Here is a 21,050-nt window from a genome sequence, read left to right as displayed (position 1 = left end):
TTTGGCCCCACAGTGGGGACAATATGAAGGGTACAGGGTGGGATGAAAGATATGTAGCATGTGGAGACAAGGTAATGAATTGGTCTGCAGTTGCCGCCAGGCAGCGGCATCTGCCCTATTAAGCGAAGGATGAGGAGGGGGATAGTTATGGCGACTTTGTCGGTAGTACTCGAGCGTCTCGGCGTACTGTAGGGGCTCTGGCGGTGCGTCGTCTGGGTTGGACAGCTCTTCCGATGGTGCCCGGCCAGTCAGACCTCGGGCTACCGCATTAACGCGTTCATTACCAAGGAGAGAGGCGTGTCCAGGAGTCCAGAGGATACGCACCCTGTGTAACGTGGGAGGGGGGACAGAGGAGAGAATTCGATGTGTGTGTGCAGTCACGAGTCCTTGCGCAAAGGCCCGGCAGGCAGCCTGCGAGTCTGTCACTATGGTGATGGGGGTGTCTTGTGCGGAGAGGGTCGAAGCATGGACAATGGCCAGGGCTATTGCCCCTTCCTCTGCTGAGCAGCTGTGCGTTGTTTGAACTGTGGCACACACCCTAAGAGCGTCTGTATTGTCAGTTACAGCTAAACACATGGCCCGCCTCTCTGGGTAGCGGACCGCGTAAGTGTACAAAACAGGTGTAATTGTGGTGCGGTCTCCAAAAATGCGTGCCAGGGCCTGAGTTCGGGCGCGTCTACGGCTGGCGTGTCGCTCGGGATGCATATTGCGGGGAATTGGAGCTACTTGTCTGCTAGCGCGTAGAGCAGGAGCGAGGCGATATTGTGGGACGTGTGTGGGTGTCTCAGGGACAGAGTAGCCAAGGCGAGAGAGTATAGCGCAGCCCTGACGGCTGCGTCTGAGACGTTGGAGCTGACCATTGCGATGAGCCTCCAAAAGCTCGCCTACGGTGTTGTGGATACCAAGCTGAAGAAGCCGTTTTGTGGAATCATGTGGAGGCAGCCCAAGAGCCGCTTTCCCTGCCTTCCGTAGAAGGGCGTCCATCTTCTGAGTTTGAGTGAGGGTGAGACTGTGATAGGGGTGGTGATATGTGAGCCGGCTGATTATCAGAGCCTGTACTGTGTGGAGGACGTCTTTCTCGTGAAGGCCTCTTCTACGATTAGTACTGCGGTTTATCATATGTGTGACTTGTGCTATCTGCTGACCCAAAAGGTGCGTAGTGTGCGAGGCTTTGCCATCCGACTGAATGTGGAGGCCCAAGATACGGAGTCTAGCTACCTGAGGAATGGCGCTGCCGTGTAAGAACAGAGAGATATTAGGGGATTCGTCGGTTCTGCGACGCCGCCTGTGCACGAGGAGCAATTCGGCTTTTCGGCTGCACAGGGAAGGCCTCCCGTGGCTGCATAGTTCTGCACTACACGTACAGCTTCCTGGAGAGCATCCTGGATGGCCCCGTCGGATCCCTGGATTGCCCAGATCGTAACGTCGTCGGCATAGAGAGCGTGCCGGATGGTGGGTATCTGGTCTAGTAAGGGGGGCAGCTAAGCCATAGCCACGTTGAAGAGGGTGGGTGATAGGATCGAGCCCTGTGGTGTTCCTCTACCTGTGAGTGCGATGACGTCCGACCGGAGCTCTCTTATGCCAATAGTGGCTGTGCGGTCCGACAGGAAAGCTCTGACGTAGTTATAGGTACGTGTGCCGCATTGGGAAGAAGCCAGATTGTCGAGAATTAGGTCGTGGGAGACGTTGTCGAAAGCCCCTTTGAGGTCCAGGGCCAGAATAGCTCTGGTTTGTGCCGTAGTGGAGCCATCCACAACGTCCTCCTTAAGCTGCAGAAAAATGTTTTGCGTAAAGAGGTTAGGGCGGTAGCCGAAGAGTATATCCGGAAAGAATTGGCTGTCTTCGAGAAAGGGTTGTAGCCGCGAAAGTACAACGCGCTCGAAGAGTTTACCTACACATGAAGTTAAGGATATAGGTCGGAGATTCTGGAGGGACAGTGGCTTGCCTTGCTTAGGAATTAGCATGATATCCGCATGGCGCCATTCCTGTGGAAGCGTGCCATTCCTCCAGTGATCATTGTAGAATGCAGTTAAGTCTTTAATGGCCCCATAATCTAGGTTGTGTAGGAGTGTGTATTGAATCCCATCCGCCCCGGGTGCAGTGTTGCGCCTAGTACCCTGTAAGGCCGCCCTAACCTCGGCTTCTGTAATATCGGCGTCTAGGGAGGTGGCGTCTATGTGTGGGTAGTCTCTGTAGGTGGGGCGGGTGCCTGTAGCAATGTAGCGTTGCTGTAGAGTGTGAAGTAGAGTAGTGTCATCGAGGCGTGATTTGTGGAGGACGGTGTGGACTCTGTTGCTAGTGTGTATTTTGGTTTGCGCAGGGTTTAATAATGCGCGGAGTAGCGACGAGGTCCGAGGTGTGCTTAGCGTGCCGCTGAGGCGATCGCAAAGGCTATGCCAATTGTTATTAGTGAGGGTGTTCGCGTAGTCATCTGCCTCCGTAGTTAGGCGGGCGATACGCAGACCAAGTTTCCGATTATGTTTTTGCCGCCGCCACCGCCGGGTCAGGCCTCTACGGGCCTCCCAGAGATGGAGCAAATGGAGATCCACATCGGGTGTCTTTGTTGTCGCAGTGATGTGTTGAGTTGCACTTTTTAGATCAGCTTGAAGTTGTTGGATCCCCTCCTGAAGGGAGAGGGTGTCCTGAGGAGCTAGGGAGGGCCGATTACGCCTAAATTTATCCCAATTGATTAGCTTAACAGTACGTTCAGGAGTGCGTGTTGGTTGTACCTGCAGTTCAGTAGCTAGAATGTAATGGCCGCTGCCCAAGTTCTCCACGAGATTGCGCCAAGAGTGTTGACCTACCCCTCTGACCATGGTGAGATCAGGGCACGTGTCTCTGCTTACGCTGTTGCCTAATCGTGTTGGTTGATGTGGTTCTGTCAGCAGAGTCATGCGATGTACCGCAAGAACTTGAGCAAGCCGGCGTCCTTTCGGTGTTTGTTTGGTAACCCCAGGCCGGGTGCGGGGCATTGAAGTCGGCTACAATGACCATCTTTAGCCACCTTGCATAGACGTGCAAAAAGATGTCCGAACTCATGCTTCCTCGCATTAGGTGCGCTGTAGATATTAAGCACGAAAAGGCTGCTATGGGAGCGAGAGCACGGGACCAATTCGAGAAGTACGTGCGGTATGGGTGAGGTTTCGAGGGTGTGTTCGATAACGGTCAAATGTTTGGACACTAATGTGACTGTGAGGTATGGTGTGTTGCTATTTATTGTGTCTGTGTATGTGTTGTAGCCGGGAAGTGTAGGAGTACAATGCACTTCCTGCAACGCTATTACATCGGGGGGATGGGGCTGTGTGGCGATGAATTGCGTAAGGGATCCGCGTTTCCGGCGCGCTGCCACACGCTTAGGAGTTGGGGGGTAGCGCGTGTCCCTTTACGGTTTCTGGCCATGATCAAGTATTATTTGTTTGTGTTTTATATCCGGGGACTGTCCGGGTGGCGGCTCATCGGCCTGAGAGGTGCGGGAAGTGAGTGTTCCGGGCCCAGTGAGGCGGGTTTTCGGTCCGGTGACGGTAATCGGGCAGGACGAAGGTAAGGATGTGATATTTGTGTTTCACGTGAAGGGGACAGGGAGCGTTTGGATGAAGGCGGAGGGATCGAAAGTTGGCCAAGTGCAGTCGCTATTTGTTGTTTAATATCGGCCACTATCTGCTGGACAGCAGGTTGCAGGGCCTGTTGTATTAGCTGTTGAAGTGGCGCTGTGACTTCAGCCATAATGAGCTCCTTCATTTTTTGCATTTCTTCCTGCATTATGGCAACCAATTCTGTCTTTAGAGAGACGGCCATTTCATTCAGTGCCTGTTGTGTACAGTAGTTGGTGCGAGAGGTTCGTGCAGAGTCATTAAGATGCCGCTCATTGTCGGTCATCATGGATTGCGGCGTGGGTTTAGGCTTAACGTGTTGTGTGACTGAAGGGGTGTGGAGATGTGGAGAGGGAGATAGAGGTGGGAACTGCGCTGCCCAGCTTACCGCTTGCTCCTTCTTGGCTCCATCTCCTTTATGGCCGCGGTCCCTCGAACGGCTGGTACTGGGAGTCCGGCCCTTGGAGTGGCCCTTGGAGCGACTCCGGTCAGTTTGGCGGCGATCCCCCGGTGATCCGTGACTGCGGCTGCGTCCTCTAGTCCAGGGGTTCTCCGCCGAGCTCCCCAGTGTCGTTGCCGCTTGGGTCATATTTTGTTGAGCGCCTTGCTGAGTCGTCGTCCCAGGCTGGTCTTGCGCTGATCCGGGCGGGGGGCGCTCGTCCTTATGTTCTTTTTTCACGAAGCACGCGCGATTTGTTGTGTTGCGGATGTTGACGCGATGGACAGCGAGGGTCAGTAGCGGAATGAGTGCCGTTGCAGTGAATACATTTAGGTGTGCACTCATGTTCCTTCGGTGGGTTTGAGATACCACACGCCGGGCAACGGGGTTTGTCGGGCGTGGGACAGACGTCCGCCCGATGGCCCATCGACAAGCACAAGCTACACACCTGTTGGCACGGTCGGTATACGTGACAGCGGAGTTCTGCTCCGTACATACGGACGTAGCGGGGTACGTGGGTGCCGGAAAATGTGATCAGGGCCGTATTCGTAGGTCCAATCATGCGAGCGTGTAAGACAGGGGCTTCTGAGCAGCGGAGGTTTTCTAGCAGCGTCGTCGTAGTGGTTTTGGGCTCAAGACCTGAGACTACACCCTTGCAGGAGTTGTCTGGGGCGGCTACGTACGCTTGGACGGCGTGTTGAGTGACGCCCATGGAGATGAATCGAACTTTCTGCAGCCGTGCCGCGAGGTTCTCGTCCGGTGTGCTGAGCACCGCAAGATTTTGCTCAGTGCGGATGCGAATGATGAGCTCGTTGAGCACGGCGTTGTCCAGCCCCGCTGCTATGCCGATGGCTCGGGCAACAGAAGCATGAGGCCACGCACCGAGGTTCAGGCCGTCTCTCGGGCGGAACACAATCTTGTAGTCGTCGACAGGCAGTGGCGGGAGTCGCGCGTTCGTCTTGCGCGGTGCTTCGGGTGTCGGAGGAGGCGGCAGGTTCGCAGTAGTTTCTGCTAAGCGTTTCTTTTTCCGAGCCACGAGAAACCAGTTGGTGTCGTCCTCGGCCTGACCAGACGAAGCGTCGGCGTCCATCGTGTCAGGGGAGCGGGCGTCGTCGGTCTCCATCTGAGCGGAGTACTTGGCGTTGGAATGGACGCGCGCCCGCGTCTAGGCTGGCGAGGTGAACGCAGGTGAGGCCCAACGCGGCGGCGTCACTGGTGCAGAACTTCCAAAGCCAATAAAATGTGAGGATCTCACCAGACCTTGGAGAAATTGGGCTCGATCGATGCCGCTCGCCGAGCTGCGTCGTTTGATGGTATTTTCAGTGGTGAGAAGGCAGGAGGACCGCTCGTTGATGGTTCAAAATGCGGAGCCCATACAGAGTGCGGCCAGTCACTACGGCAGCAGGTGGCGCCCCCAAAACGCCACGAGCCATCTCTCTTTTTGACGAGCACGCCCGGCGACGCCCAAGGACTCGATGAGGGCTGAACAATACCTCTGGCGAGCATTTTGTTTACTTCCTGCTTAATAACTTGCCGCTCTGCCATGGAAACGCGATATGGTCGGCGGTTAATGGGAACTGCATCACCAGTGTTTATCCGATGATTCACAAGGGACGCCTGGCCAAGTGGTCGATTGTCAGTGTCAAATATGTCGCGGTAGGAAAGCGAAAGGCGATATAGGGTGGCTGTTTGGTCAGGTGCGATGTTCGGAGCGACCATGGGACGTAATGGGCCGTCGAGGTACAATGCATCCTGCGGGTAATCACGATGATCTGGAGACGCGTCGGCTCCAAAAGCAGTGACGTCGTCGTCTGTCACTGACCGGAGCGTGGCCACCACTATGCCTTCAGGCAACACTTGCTTCGTCAAGCCAAAATTAATAACGGGGAAACACATGCGATTAGCGGCAAGGGTTACGACGGAGTGTGGCACAGAGATGTCGCGCGTCACGAGGACATCACGAATAGGTGCAACGACATAGTCGCCATCAGGCACGGTTGCCGTTGAGGCCAGTTCAGCGAAAGTTAGGGCTTTTGGAGGTAAGCGAACAAACGCTGTAGTGCAGCGGGTGTTCGGTTGTTAGGGACGAACGTCAGAAAGAAGAGGAAGCTCGAGGCACAGCGTACCGGTGGAACAGTCGATGAGTGCAGAATGCGTCATTAGAAAGTCGAGCCCGAAGATTAGGTCATGAGGGCAACTGGTCAGCACGGTGAACAGGACTGGAACTTGGCGGCCAGCAATTCCTATGCGAGCAGTGCACATACCCCTGACGGCAACAGTGGCGCCATTGGCGACGCGTACGGCGCGCGTGATGGCAGGCGTAAGAACTTTTTTGAGGCGACGACATAAGTTAGCGCTCATTATGAACACCTGGGCTCCAGTGTCAATACCGTCAACGGAACACCATCTACGTCTACTTCAATTAGGTTCGTGTTGGTGAGGAGCGTCAGTGGAGGATTTGGACAGTACGAACGTGATGCAGCACTACCTCCAAGAGCTGCATGGCCTAGTTTTCCGTCCGGGAGGGTCCATAATTGGTCGGCGACTAATAGCGGCGTGGCTGGGGCGCTGAGGTGGCGGCGGGCGAACAGGACGACTGACATCGACGGATACGTCAGAGGTAGGAGGCATACGGCGAGGCGAGTAACGGCGCGGGTCGGCATATGGGCGAGGAGACGGGGAAAAGGAGCTCGAATACGGCGACGTCCAGGAGGTGCGGCAGTAGCGAGCGACGTGGCCAATGCGGTGGCAACGGAAGCAAATGGGCTTGTCGTCCAGAGTTCTCCACTCGGCAGGGTTGCGGTATCTGGGATGGGAATACAGATCGCCGTGAGGCGTAGCACTCGCAACGGTCAAGCGTCAGCTCGGGAGACGGAGCAGGCCGCAGGAAAACTTGGCTTTGCAAATTCTTGCCGTACAACTGCCTGAATGAGGGAGATCGCTGGGGCTGGTTAGTCAATGGTGGGTTCAAGTGGGCGTGAATGGAACGGCGCAAGACTTGTAGCCTCGAGTTCGCGGCGAAAAATACGTGACGTGCTCATTACAAGGTGGTGAAGCGGTAAGGTCAACGCAAGACGACTTCGCAGCCGTGTTAGGGAGCCGGGAGAACTGTGGAATGACGCGGCGGCTTTTGGCGAGCTCAAAGCGGCGGCATTCCTTGATGATGACGTCGCTGGTGGACACATTGTTGAAGACCAACAAGTTGAAGGCATCGTCCGCGATCCCTTTAAGTGCATGGCCGACTTTGACAACCTGGTCCATTTTCTCGTCGACTTTCCGGCAACGCGCGAGCACGTCTTGTATGTACGAGACATACGATTCAGTCGAAGACTGAACTCGGGTAGCAAGCTCTTTTCTAGTAGCGAGCTGCCGAGCGGTGGAATCGCCAAAGAGGTCGACGAGCTTCGCCTTGAAAGCATCCCAGCTAGAGATCTCGTCCTCGTGTGTCCGTAACCAGAAACGAGGAGTTCCGCCAGAGTAGAATAGAACAATCGCTAGCATAATGGTAGGGTCCCAGCGGTTGTTTTGGCTAACACGCTCATACAGGTTGAGCCAGTCCTCAACGTCGACATTATCTTGGTCGGAGAATATGTCAGGATCGCGGGGGTTGGTAACAGTAACGTACGTTATTGTCGGGGTCGCAGGAGTTGGAGGAGACGAGGTGTCGTCACCGGGAGCCATGGCGAAAAGCAGGACTGTGCGGCCGCTGCGGAGCTCCGTGGTTGGGACGGGGAACGGCACCATCCACCACAATGTTACTCGAAGGACGAGTCAGTAAGACGAGCAACTATTTTCAGGGTATATTTACAACAGCGGTTGCAGCGTTGTTGTTGTTGTTGTTGTAGCCTGTGGCACGTGTGGCTCCTACCCACGATGGGGGATTGGCCAAGAAACGGGTGGATTATCCCAAAGTTATATAGAGCATAAATTTCCTAATATCTATGGGAATAGCATTGAATGGGGTTGAATTACCGACTAAAATAAAATCAGGAAGGTGCTGTTGAATGAGTAATAATTAATTTAAAAGTAATAAAAAAATATATAATTTAGCAGGGCATTCGTTTAGATTCTGTAAGGAATGTTTGGACAGCGAAGCATGCATCCCTGTGGCTGAATCCCAAAGTGGACGTCCCGAACGAAAGAATTGCAGGTTCTGTCAAGTCCAGGCCAATTCTTCGAAAAGCTATCTCCAACAATCTTTTCCTTAACGCAGCAAAGCGGCGACAAGATAGAAGAAAGTGCTGTATCGTCTCCTCCTCTTCACAAAAAGAACAGAGGGGAGAGGGAACCAAACCCGACCTGTGTAAATAGAAATTTAGGGAGGGAATGCGGCAGCGTAATTTGGTGAGGCAGACCTCAAGCATCTTTGTGTAACAAGATTCGCTAGGCCAGGGAAATGCCAGGTGTTTATACTCTGGAGAAGCTGTCAAATGTGGGTTTGATAAGGCTAATCTAATTGATCTCATCCGAAATCTTGCCGCCGTGATCTGTGCTGTGACTGATAGAATAGGAAGAACAGGGCCGGATAGTGATGCATGTGCCAGTGAATCGGCAGTTTCATTAAAAAACAAACCTTTATGACCAGGCACCCAAATCAAATGAATACATTGCACATGGGCAGGAACTAGTAAGTGGAAGAGTTTTAGCATGGGTGACTCATTAGTAGCGGTAAGGCAAGAGCATACAGAAAGGGAGTCCGTAAGAATAGCAGCCGTTGTAATCGTTTGGTCTAATTTACGTAAAGCTAGGATTACTGCTAACAACTCGGCCAGAAAAATAGGCACAAAATCAGGCAATCTTAAAGAAAAAGACCAGTCGAGCGCAGGACAAAATATTCCAATGCCAGCTTTTTCCACACACTGTGAGGCATCTGTTGCAATGATAATGTTTGTTTCTAGGGTGCTTAGGTGGTCTTGCAACATGGCGTTTAAGATGCCGTAAGGGAGTAGTTTCGCGTGGTTCGGGAAAATGTCGTCGAACCTGATCTCTGGGTAACTTGAATGCGTATTATTAGGAATCACATCACGAATTTGCACGTTTAGTGGTTCAAGTAATGTTTGCACAAATATAATCTGTGGTCTATGAAACCTGGGCCAATGAACAGGAAAAAATGATTCTGGATCGGAGATGAAAATAATTTGAGGACGGTTTAATGGTGATTCATATAGCCTTAAGAAGGTCTGAACGGTCAGAAGGTGAAATCGGCATAATATGGGTGGTATTCTTGCTTCCATGTATAATACGGCATTCGCAACGTATTTTGGAAGGCCTAAGCACAGACGTAGTGCCTCTCGTTCTAACAAAACTAGCGGCCGAAGCTTGTATGATGGAACACCTGAGAATAAAACACATCCAAATTCTAACACCGGACGAACGTACATTTTATATACCATCAAGAGGGATTTTCTACGCATACCTGTTCTTCGATTGCTTAACTTGCGCAATATGCCCATTGTACGAGCTCCTTTTGTCGCAATATATTCAATATGTGGCCGCCAGTTAAGATTTCCGTTGTAAATAACTCCAAGGTACTTTAGTGACTCTACTTGTGGGATATCTTCGAGATGGTAGTTCAGCGATATGTATACTGGGTCTTTAACTGGAAAAACAAGTATAGCACACTTATTAGCATTCAGGTTTAAGTGTAAGCTATCCAGCCAGTGTTCCAGTTCCCTTAGATACGACTGCAAAATTTCGTAAAGAGAGTATATGTCACTAGCCATACCAAAAAGGCAATGTCAACAGCATAAACGTAGGTACTGACTCCTGGGTGAACGGGGATTCTGCTCAGTAAAATATTAAATAATACTGGTGAGAGTACTGATCCCTGAGGCACACCTCTTGTTTGCTTATGTTTTCTAGAAGAATAGCCGCTTCGAAAACAATAGAATTCCCTGTCTTTTAAAAATTCATGCACCCATGCTACAATATAGCCTGGAAAACAATGGCTCTGTAACCGATTTGTTAAAATTGTGTGTTCAATGCTGTCATAGGCTTTACATATATCTAAGGTAACTAAAGCCGCGTATTGCTTTTTCTGTCTGGCGATGTTAATTCGACTTTCAAGGTCTACATGCGCGTGCCATATAGAATAGCCAGATCGAAATCCAATTTGGCAAAGACTCAACAATTGATTCTCGTCAATAAACTCTATTATGTGCCCGAGAAGCACTCTTTCAATAAGTTTCACTATGTTTGATGTCAACGCAATTGGTCTGATGTTGTCGATAGTGTACCCTGCCCCTTGCTTTTTAAGTAACGGAATAATTTTGGCGATCTTCCATTCTTGTGGAATCCATGCATTGCTAACAGAGAAGTTTACCAAGTTCAGAAGCTCACGTGGAGCTTCTTGAAAGAAAATCTTCAACATTGCATTTGTTATTCCGTCCGGGCCAGGCGCAGCGTTGGCCGGTTAGATTCACAGCGCGAGCCCACTTCATTCTTCCTCCTCTTTTCTCGAGTGATGGCGCCCACGCGCCTCGTTCAAACAATCAAATATCACACGCGTGTAGCAATATGGACCAGTGCACAGTATATCGTGGTGCCGTGTGGTGTGGCGGGGTGTGCCGTTGCGAACATGCACTACACCCATTTTAAGATTGTGGCTAGTATCATCTCCAACGAATCTGCTTTGCCGGTTGCCAATTCATGCTTCCATCTATCTAATTTCTATTACGGGAAAGCTAGCAATTCTTATTTTCAATTCGAAAATTGTCAGGCAGATGTAGAACATATCGAAATGAGCTTCTGAATATTGTGAAGCGGGGTACTTAACGTTGTCGCTTATACGTTGAACAGTTGCCTGCTGGCTAGCCTGAACGCATTCATCTTGGAACAAGAACTAAAGAGGAGGGGAACACCAAAGATTGAGCAGTGACATCTGATGTCTCGCTTTGTCTTAAGAGAGAACGAGACATGAGACATCACTGCTCAGAAAAAAAGAAAACATGGTACGTACCATGTTTGTTTTAGTGTCTTTGTCCCAAGATCAACTAGTTTAAGAACTTGAATTACAAAGTGACAAAATAATTGCGCCCGTGCTATCGTGAGCAATATGAGTGGGAAGACAGGAGCGAGATAACCTCGAGCTGTGCTATGGGCGGCGGCCGCCGTCGGAAACAATGTGGAAAGGAGGTCCTGATAACTGTTGGCATTCCCACCGTGCGTCTCTTAATACGAAGTGCGGAACTTTGCATCGCCAGCGCACATTGATAAAGCTGTTTGATATTGCTGTTACTGATAACTTTGTGCACCGAAGCGTGGCCAATAACAGCACTGTTTTGAAGCGTAAACATTCGAGAGCTACTTCCCTGGAAAATCTGTACGTCTGTCTGAAACAGGTGGCATGATGTGCTCCATAAATATACACGAGGTCCCATGGGGTATACATGAAAAAAACTTGCGCTAAACGCAGGAACGGGCGCCTATGAGCTGCGATCTAAACAAAAAAAGCATGACTGAAAAAAAAAAAGAAATCCTCGCTGAAAGTCACTGCGCACGTAACCGACTTATCGGCTATCGGCGGTCTGTGAAATGCCGCAAGCAGCCGTTTTGAACAAACGCCGGCGCGTATGGGAGTGCCAACCGCAAGAGCGCCCCCCTTTCGCCTCCGTTTTCGACAGCGCCATCCACGTATCGAGGCCCCGCTCATATTGCTCACGACAGTAGCTTCTCGCTTTAAGCAATCTGGGCACGCGCCAACACACAGCCTGTATGTCTATTGAGGCCAGCTATTTGTCAACGCTTACTAATGGAAATTTCGTATTTGCTCCAGAGGCACGTTTGCACCGGCTGGCGTCAACACGCATAACCGGAGCTGGTCAATCACGGTGTGACCGCCCTCATACTAAAATTACGGACATCACGGTGCAGTTCGACCGGTCCAATGCACACAGTCGCAGCGATACAACAGTGCCGCCCGCGCGGGAACTGAAACAGCGATATTGCGCTCATCTCGTCAGAGTTTGACCGCTGAAGCCGCTCGGACCCAGAGCGCGTGGGCTTACGAGAACTTTTGCGAGAAGTTTTGCACTTGAATTTTCATGCGTATGTAAGGAAAAGGCCAATTCTCGAACAACTTTCAGTCGTTTCAAGATGCACTGCTGCATCGATCTCAAAGCGGAATTATTCAACTTTTTCAAGAACTTGAAACATTCCATTCGACAATGCAGCTTTCCTCGCGAATCGTTTTGATCTGGTAATGTTTTCATATATGAACTATGGGTGATTTTGATATAATTCATATATAATTGCCATATATAGTAGTCTATAGAATTCAAACTTGAAATGTAGTTTGGAAAAGGCTTTCTGCTGCATATAAGCCTCTGAAAGGCGGGAGAATCAATTTTTTCTGGAAGTGTAGGGTTGATTGCTGGTGTGTTGTTATTGTTATAAAAAAACGAAAAAGAATGACGCTTTTCGATAGAAACAGCGCTAATTTACGGCTCACTGTTTCTAGGTGCGACGGCTGTTGATATCCCTGGTACTTGGACGCGTTGTTCCGAGAGTTCCCCCGTGCGGTTGAGCAGCTCAAAGCGGTGAACGCGAGCGCAATTCGACTCCACTGTGACGACCCTCACTAAAATAGAGGAGCGGATGTTACAGCGAAGCCTCTCGGTGGTCCGTATTTTTCGTGTCCCTCCGTGCGCAGAAATTATCATCATCAGCAATGGCTTATCCCCCTTGTTATGCAGAGGTCACAATCGCTCAGAAAATTGGCGCGAACAGTGCATACATTCGTTGAAATCACCCATACAACGCACAGAACAGCATACGTTTCAAAAAAGAACAAGCTCAAAACAAGCATCCGAACCATCACTAAAGCATCGCATACCCCTCATCAGTTGTAGTGGTGGTTTTGCACTTTCGCAGGGCCGGGATGGTGAGTAAATTTTTTTAACTAGACTTTGACACGCTGGCAGCGATAAACGACGTTAAACCTTCGCCGTGCACTAGATGCGAGAGGCAAATGAGCACACGAAAAGTGTAAAATTATACTGGTGATGTTTCTACTGCTTGGCAGAGTTTTTAATAATCTGAGCTACGGTTAGTTTGCAACAATTGCTATCCGGCGGAAAGCAGCGACGAAAGCGGCGAAATCCGACGAGACGCAGCCCTAGACGTCGTCTGTTATGTGGCTGCGTATATTTGAAATGTCCACCCAACAAAGCTAATCAAGTCTGCCAGCTTTATTTGGTGGCAGACTTATGTGGATATTAGCTAGCATTTGCTAAACTTGAAAATACCCACCTACATTTGCCATTTTATAGCCAGTATATTGAGCAGCAGAGAAGGCGAATAGCTTTAACACTAAAAAACAAAACATGATGTGTCCTAAGCTTACCATCCTGATAATCTGCGGGAAGCAAGCGGTTCATGCAGGAAGCCGCAGAGCCCCATCCGGGGTTCTGAAGGTTGTTGCACTTTCCGCCGGCTTCGCGGTATTTCCTCGTCAAGTTGCACGTGACGTTGGTCAGCGGGCAGTAGCCGGAAAGAGCGGTCGAGTTGAGGTCGGTCGCCTCCAGCCTTTCGACTTCTGCCCGGGAGTCGCTGTGGCTGCGGCGTGCACTTCGCGGTTACATGCGAAGTAGGCGGCAAGAACACAGCGAGCGAAATCCGAAAGCCACATCGAGCATATGCTTATCTTTTTGATAGCGGGGATCCCGAACTGCGCTCGCGTATTCAACTTTAGGCAAAACAAAAGTTTTGTAAGCAAGAAGCTTTGCATCGGACGGCGCGTTTTTTAGTTGGTGTTTAAGTAAGCCGAGTTTCCGAGTAGTTGCTGTACGAATGTTTTCGATGTGGGAGGATCACTTAAGGTTATTAATGATTGTCAATTCCAAATATTTCTATTATATGGCTTCTGTTACGATGTTGTTATTAATTTTATACGTGAATAAAATGGTTGTCTTTTATTGGTTACGCGTAGCAGCACAGTTTTCTCCGACTTTAAGGACATGGACCATCTTGTGCACCATTCGTGAATTTTCGCTAGGCTACAGTTTAATGAAATCTGGTCGTTCTGGCTCGTCACCTTTTTAAAAATCATACAATCGTCAGCAAACAACCTAATTTGAACAACAGGACACACAGCCATTGTAATATCGTTCACATATATGAGAAAAAGAATGGGTCCCAACACGCTTCCCTCAGGTACACCAGATGTTACAGGCAAACGCTTGGGCGAGTTCCCGTCAACATCCACAAACTGAGCTCGGTTGGACAAGTACTGTTTGATCCAATTTATATTAAAAGATGGTAAGCCAAATCTGTGAAGTTTGTTTAAAGGTTTACTGTGGGATACACGGTCAAAAGCTTTGCTGAAATTCAAAAAGACTATATCAATCTGCCCGTCCGAATCGAGGGTTGAAGCGATCTCATGAATAGTAGTAGTAAGCTGTGTGATTGTTGAAATGTTCTTGCGAAATCCGTGCTGGTGATTGGATAGCAGTTCATTACGTTCAAGGAATTCGGTTATGAAATGTGCGAGGATGTGCTCAAGTATATTACAGCGGGACGCAGTCAGCGATATCGAGCGGAAGTTTTCTTCTTGTAAGCGGTCTCCTTTTTTGTGAACTGCCACTACCCGGGCGACACGCCAATCTGGAATGATAGCCAGTTTTAAGCAGGAACAAAAAATCCCAGCGAAAATATATGACACAGTCTCGGCATAGCGGCGCAAAAAAGCGCTGGGAATGTTATCTGGGCCGCCTCAAGATCTTTCCTGAAGGTTCAATAAGAGAGAGAAGACACCTTCAACAGATATAAAGTTATGATCAAACATTGAAGGCCGAAATGACTGGCTGTCGCTTTCAGCCGGAGAGAAACCGAACGGAAGTATTCATTTAACACGTCAGCTATGCCCCTCGGCTCCGTTATAAGTATATCCGCGTTATTTATTTTGTCAATTTGTTTAGATTTTGGGCTGAGAAAGTGCCAGAACTTCTGAGGATTTGCTTTAAGAAAACTAGGCAAAGTAATCTCGAAATATTTGTTTTTTTTTGCACTTGACAAGGCACGGGATAGTTCTTCTCGGAGTTGACGCAGTGTTTCGTTATTGGTGACTTTTTTCTTGTTTGGTCGCTTAATCTTGCGCTTCAAATGTATAATGTTCCCATCAATCCAGGGATTGTGGCGATCTGACTTAATATGCCTCGTAGGAACAAAATTGTCAATGCATCTTTGAACAGTTTCTTTAAATTTATTCCACAAAGTAATGGCATCATGGTTTCGCAAGTTATCTACTAACTCCCACAGCTCGTCAAGAATCGCGTTATCATTTGCCTGATTAAAGTTTTTGACAGTTTTTCTCATAGGCGTAGTCTTCACGCAGTTATTTATGGTGCAAGAAAGAAGAACTTGTGGCCAGATATACGATCCTCTACACGAACGACATAATCAACAATACTTCTGCTGATAAATACAAGATCCAATATTGCGCCATTCCCTTCAGGTTCACGTGTGCTTTCATGAACAACTCGAACTAAATCACCTGCCAGGGATTATATCTTGTAATGTGCTGTTGAGCAGGTGAGATGTGGTGCTGCAAGCCCAATCAAGTGATGGCAGATTAAAATCTCCAGCCATAATTAGAGATCATGTAATCGGATAATTCTAGCAAGAATTCAGGGGGTGAAGGAGGAGGCTTGTAGGCAGCACATAATGTAAGTGCATGTCCCCAGCAGTTTATTAAAAATACTCTCATGGTTTTCTATCTGGGAAAGTAGTGTGGCTGAAAGTGTGTTTTTAATAACTGCGATGCCACCTACCCGGGACATACGGTCACGACGGAAAATATGGTGCGACTTGTCAACTATTACTTCGTCTGTATACCTTCATGCAACCTAGTTTCCGTTATTATTGTGATATGGGGATCGTGGGTAAGGAGGAGGTATTCGAGTTCTTTTGTTTTGTTCTAGATGCTACGGGCATTAAGATTAAGTACTCTAAGACATTTCGATCTCGCGTATGCGTGGTATCATGAATCCTTTGTCTCTGTGCTGTGGCTGAGTTCCTCTGATTTGCTCCCTACCTCTGCGCTACCCCGCGTAAATGTTTTCGGTGATAGAACTGCTCGATCGTTTCTGGCTTCATCCCACACGTAAAGTACATCATCTACTTTTAGCTTGAGTAGAACTTGTTGCTGGGCGAGTTGGTTGGGATCTAATGAATACATTGTTGTGCCAAAAAGGAAAATAGAGACTTAGGAGGGAGGGCATGAAACGACAGATCGAACGCTGAATCTGTCGTTTCATACTCTCCCTCTTGAGTCTCCATGTTCTTTTTTGGCGCAACAATGTATTCGTTACTTTTATCTGGTCGTAGATAAGAGTCACCCTCTAGCCGTTTGCCCTATCTTCTTTCCCAGACTGCCGCAGAAGTTGTCGCTTGTGTCGTGACGAAGAACTATAATCATTACTAATCGATAGATAAGTGCATTTCAACTTATTTGCATTCCGCAGCATGAATTCATGCCCGAATTTCAGTGTTACGGAAACGGTAAGGAGACAACACTACATACGGGCGCTAGCAAGTGAACATTTATTTTGCAAGAATCAATGCCCCATCCACACTGGCATGGTGAAAAAGTTTTGCTGTTGAAATCGCAAGTTGCTTTACAAAGGCATCAAAGCATGACGACTAGCCTACGCGGTAATGTGGACCGACTGCTACCCATAATTGTCACCTAAACACGAGACATCTTTGTCATGTAACAAGGAGAACTGTTTTCGACACCTCGCCTCATTCTTCTTTGTTTTACAGTGTGCCTCACTCATCTCTCTCGTAAATGGGACGCGCTTATGATTTTCATTTGTCTCGTGTTTCGCACTTACTTTCTGTCGCTCCATTATGTCGTATTTATTGGACCTGCGAACATTAAACAGCTCAAACATAGCGCATACATTTGTTCGCTTCATTCATTCGTCCTTCGCGTAAGCTAGTACAGCGCAGTAGACATGCGATGCCAACTGGCCCCAGTTATCGCCGTTGGTGAACCAAACAGACGTGCGAGGACGCATGCCAATTAATCGGCGCGTCTTCGTACGCTCGTTGTGTCAAGTAAAAAAAATAAACAAGCGCACACCCTTCCGATATTATATATTGCCCCACGCTCAGTTGGGTATAAGGTATGAGTGGCGCCGCCTGAAGACAAGTACATACCCGCCCTTACGCTTAAAACATGCCATCAACCCCACCGCATACGTGGGCCCGTGGTGCAGAGGCCAGCCAACTCTCGCCCGCGGGCACGAGAGAGCAGGCCACGAAAAATTAATACGCATTCCGGCGCAAAAACTCAGCATGGAGCACTGGGAGATCTCGCCCGGCCAGCGAGGCCGTCGGGTCGCCGAATGGAGCCCCGGAGCCCGGCCACCTGCTTCCACAAGCCTTACACAATAAACGCTTGTCAATCCATGTGTTGGCACGCTCGTACCTCCTCAACAGCTCCTTCGTTGTCTCCTCGAAGAGCCGCGCCACTTGGGCGAGCTCGACTGCTTCCCTGGTCGCTCGCCGGCTGTGCTGGTGGCGCACGGACGCCGACGGACAGCCTGCCGCACGGCCCGCTTCTGCAGAGGAGGCAGTTTCGTGAGAATTCCATCGAGAATGCAGAGTTTGTTCGTTCCAATTGAAAACGCCCCACGGATCTGCCCATTCTTGCATGACCAGACACCGTGGTTATGAGCTTGGTTAGCGCCGTCGCCTCCGCGTCGGAGCCCCGTGACGATATCAGCGCGCCAACCAGCCTTTTGTGTTGCTTCACACACAAGGCCGTCAGCGAGGAGCTACTTTTTATCCAGCAGATTTCTGGGCTAGTTCGTCATGCTATGACCTCGATTAGTACTTTATTTATGGTTTGGCTGGCATGTATGGCTGTCACGAAAGGTTTGCTGGAATACGGTAGAGAAAAGGCAGGCAGATAACCTGACTGGGTTTCGCAAGACTGCATGCAGTAAAACAGTCGTTGTATATTCGAGCCGCAGCTTGAACAACATAATCGCAAGACTGGAGAAGGTTCAACACAGTCATAAGCAATGGTGGAAATCGAGAGAGACTTGGGTGGGACCAAATAACGAAAAAATTCTGAGGATACGCATCGCATACTTAGCACGACGAAATTGAACAACACTGGAGATAGTAATATCTTTCAGCAAATGCCAACAAGTAAACTCGGACACGTTTACTGCTACCGCTAATAGAGAAATAAACCCTCCACTGCTTTGTCAGCTTTTGCTGGAATAAGTAGCTGAGAAAAATCTGAATGCGGGCAATTATTTCTGCTGGATTAACTCCTCGTGTCATGTTTATTTCCAATATTTAGAACCATGTTGGAGCGAAGGTACTTCGCTGTTGAGGGCGAAATGTTTGTCGAATGTCGACAAAGGCGAGCAGTCCCTGCCGCATAAATTGCTTGCCGCGATGCACTGACTGCTAAGCCGGTAGGCGCGCTCCAGTGAGTCTGGAGACTGATCGCGAGCGGCACCTTTATCATAGCTGTATTATGTCACTTGCCCTTTCATAAGCCAAAAAGCTAGCCACACCATCCATAAGTGCATTATTTTATGTTCATTCAAAGGCCGTTGAGACTGCTAAGGGATTAGTCTCGGCCGAAGTCTCCAAATCGACTGGAACAAAGGTGGCTCCGTAACACTCGAGCACGTAGAGCTGAAGCTGCCGGCTGCTCCTATTTTCGCGCAGTGCTACGTAGAATAGGCGTAGTACATGAAGTAATAAAACATCCAGCTTACCGCCTATGTCTCTGCGCATGCGCGCTGAGTGGGCCTCGGCACGCAAGGTTTCCCAAGCTTTCTCCATGGCTGCGTCCACTTCCTTGGCACTCGGGCTCCAAGAGGCCGACGCGCTTACCGTTGCAACTACGGCCAAAGTTGCAAGGAAGCACACCCTGCAGGTGAGTAGAAATAGGGCAGGGGGGACCATGAGAGGGCAACGGGGTAACGTCGTGGGAATAAGTCAAGACGAAAGTTTGCCTCTGGCTTTGCAGATTGAATGCACGGGAAAACATAACTCCTCTGATTTTATACCACCACTAGAACAAAACGTGCTTCATTTCAAACAAAAAATTCGGCAGCCATTCTACTCTGCGAAGGTGGGAGACCAGTGAAGCTGTAGAGATTATATAATGTACAACACTACATAAATAAATACATAAATATTTGGTGTAAATATTTGGATACATAAATATTTTGGTGTTGTTTATTATTTCACGCAAGTTACTATAGCTTTGTAGTCGCTATGGTAGACGGCCAAGGGTTCGATGACGACGATGGACAGGTTCTTGGCGAAGGTCAAGCTCGAACACGAGCGCCTCGCGGTCGTTGGCACCTTGCGATCGGTGTAGCACTGTAGCCCGAAGCATTCGATCATAAACGAGGGCAGCCAATTGCCATCTGGCCGGGACACGTTCAAGTTAAAGTCACCAACGACGAGGACTGGAGTCTGTTCCTCATCGGCCGGAGTTCACAAAGTCCTCTACGTCGCGCTTGGATGAGGCTTGTCAAACGTACGCAGCGGCAACGACCGTCGGCGATCTTCACGGCGCACACGTCGGGACAAAACGCCACGCGTTCCAGTTCTCGGGTGGAGGGCGAAACAGCTCGAGGGCAGCGGCTACGAGGGGCGCAAACGAGCCAGCTGTGGAACACGAAGACGAGGCTCGAGCCATTACTGGTGATGATGACGATATACCATAGTTTCCTCTTGCCAATGAGTGGTTCATAGGCCCTTACGAAAGGCAAATACAAAGTGGACGTAGACTGTTCGAATGATATTCCAGAAACCTCGCAAAACTTGTTTCGTGCCAAGAAAAGACTTAGCTTACGAGAAAATTGCATCTGCAGGGTCCTAATACCTTTTTCGAAATTCAAATCTCCCGCCACCGAACAGTAGGAGTGGTGACGTTGCATGCGCCATCGGCCCCCTTCGCTGCCGTCGGTGAGTAAAACGGCGCCCGACGGACGGCGGTATCGAGCCAGGACAGAGCGGCGGATTCGCCATTGCAGCTACCTTTTGGCCAAGCGGCGTAGACCGTTCGGGCACCCCGCGGCATCACAGGGAAGTTGAATTCCCTGCTTCTTGAAGTTTGTACGAGTTTCGCGAGCCAGCAAAACCAGCGCAGCACTACGCAACAACCGAACTACTAAAACGCGAAAGCGTGGGCGGCGCAGAGTCGAGCGAAAACGAAACATTTCGACCGCCCGCGTCGTTGTCAAGGGTATCTTCAATGAGCTATTTTTTCTAAGAATGAAATATAAATCGGCAGGCAGCATTTTATTTCGTGTTATAATACAAGGATCTTTTTTGCAACGAGTGGTTGTGTACTAGAGAGAGGATTTAACTGAGGAGTGCTTTAGTCATAGGGAAGGGGGGCAAGTGCTTGAATGTCCCGTGGGAGTCCCTAATCATGCCCTGCATATTTACCTAAATTTCTCGATTATTAAGGCTCTGTTCGCGATAATGTTGACGCCTTAGAGATTATCGAGCACTAATCTATCACTTTAACTTCACTGAACATTTGCCTTGAGTGTCCCTCTAAGCAACGAGCGGCCACGGAGCCAGCTGTGGAAGGAGACGACGAATGCGCGTTCGCGCGGTGGCGCCGCGGACGACGAGTCGTTCGCGGACGACGCCCGATCCGTACAGAGCTTCGGGTGTAGGACATGGTCTTTGTGATTGCTGGGAGCAGCCCTTCTAAAGTAAAGAGAAAAAGGGTTAACATTGTTCATTAAATATTGCTGATGCAGCAGGTTAACTGTGGAACTTAGTAATAGAAAGATATGCCACAATACAGTTAAGCGCATCTATCTTCGCGCCTAAAACGAATAAACTCAGAATGTAATACACTGCGTTATCATATATCAGAAACTTTTGAATGTTATTTTTGAATAAATAGAGAATAGAAAGAGGCAACTTCACCAACACCTACATTACGTTTGTCTGCTTTGAATGGAACTTTGCATTATAAGGTTGTACAATTAACGCAAAAAAAAGGAACGCCTTTGGCTCTT

General features: G+C 49.3%; 1 protein-coding gene across 2 annotated transcripts in view; it reads right to left on the bottom strand.

Annotated features, from left to right (window-relative positions):
• Positions 1-21,050, bottom strand: part of LOC126526928 (salivary peroxidase/catechol oxidase-like) — a 92,564-nt gene that overhangs the window by 46,294 nt on the left and 25,220 nt on the right. Inside the window, exons 2-4 of one of the 2 annotated variants that reach the window (XM_050174634.3) lie at positions 18,774-18,928; positions 17,462-17,594; positions 13,373-13,584 (exon numbers count right to left, since the gene is read on the bottom strand). In XM_050174634.3, coding sequence (XP_050030591.1) covers positions 13,373-13,584; positions 17,462-17,594; positions 18,774-18,928 — 500 coding nt within the window. Of the gene's footprint in view, positions 1-13,372; positions 13,585-17,461; positions 17,595-18,773; positions 19,110-21,050 lie in introns of those variants that run through there. The other variant, XM_055068448.1, reaches the window with a different exon arrangement.

The sequence above is a fragment of the Dermacentor andersoni genome, chromosome 9 (genome assembly GCF_023375885.2).
Source record: "Dermacentor andersoni chromosome 9, qqDerAnde1_hic_scaffold, whole genome shotgun sequence".
In the NCBI taxonomy this organism is placed as follows: domain Eukaryota; kingdom Metazoa; phylum Arthropoda; class Arachnida; order Ixodida; family Ixodidae; genus Dermacentor; species Dermacentor andersoni.
This window is presented reverse-complemented; position numbering and strand designations above follow the sequence as displayed.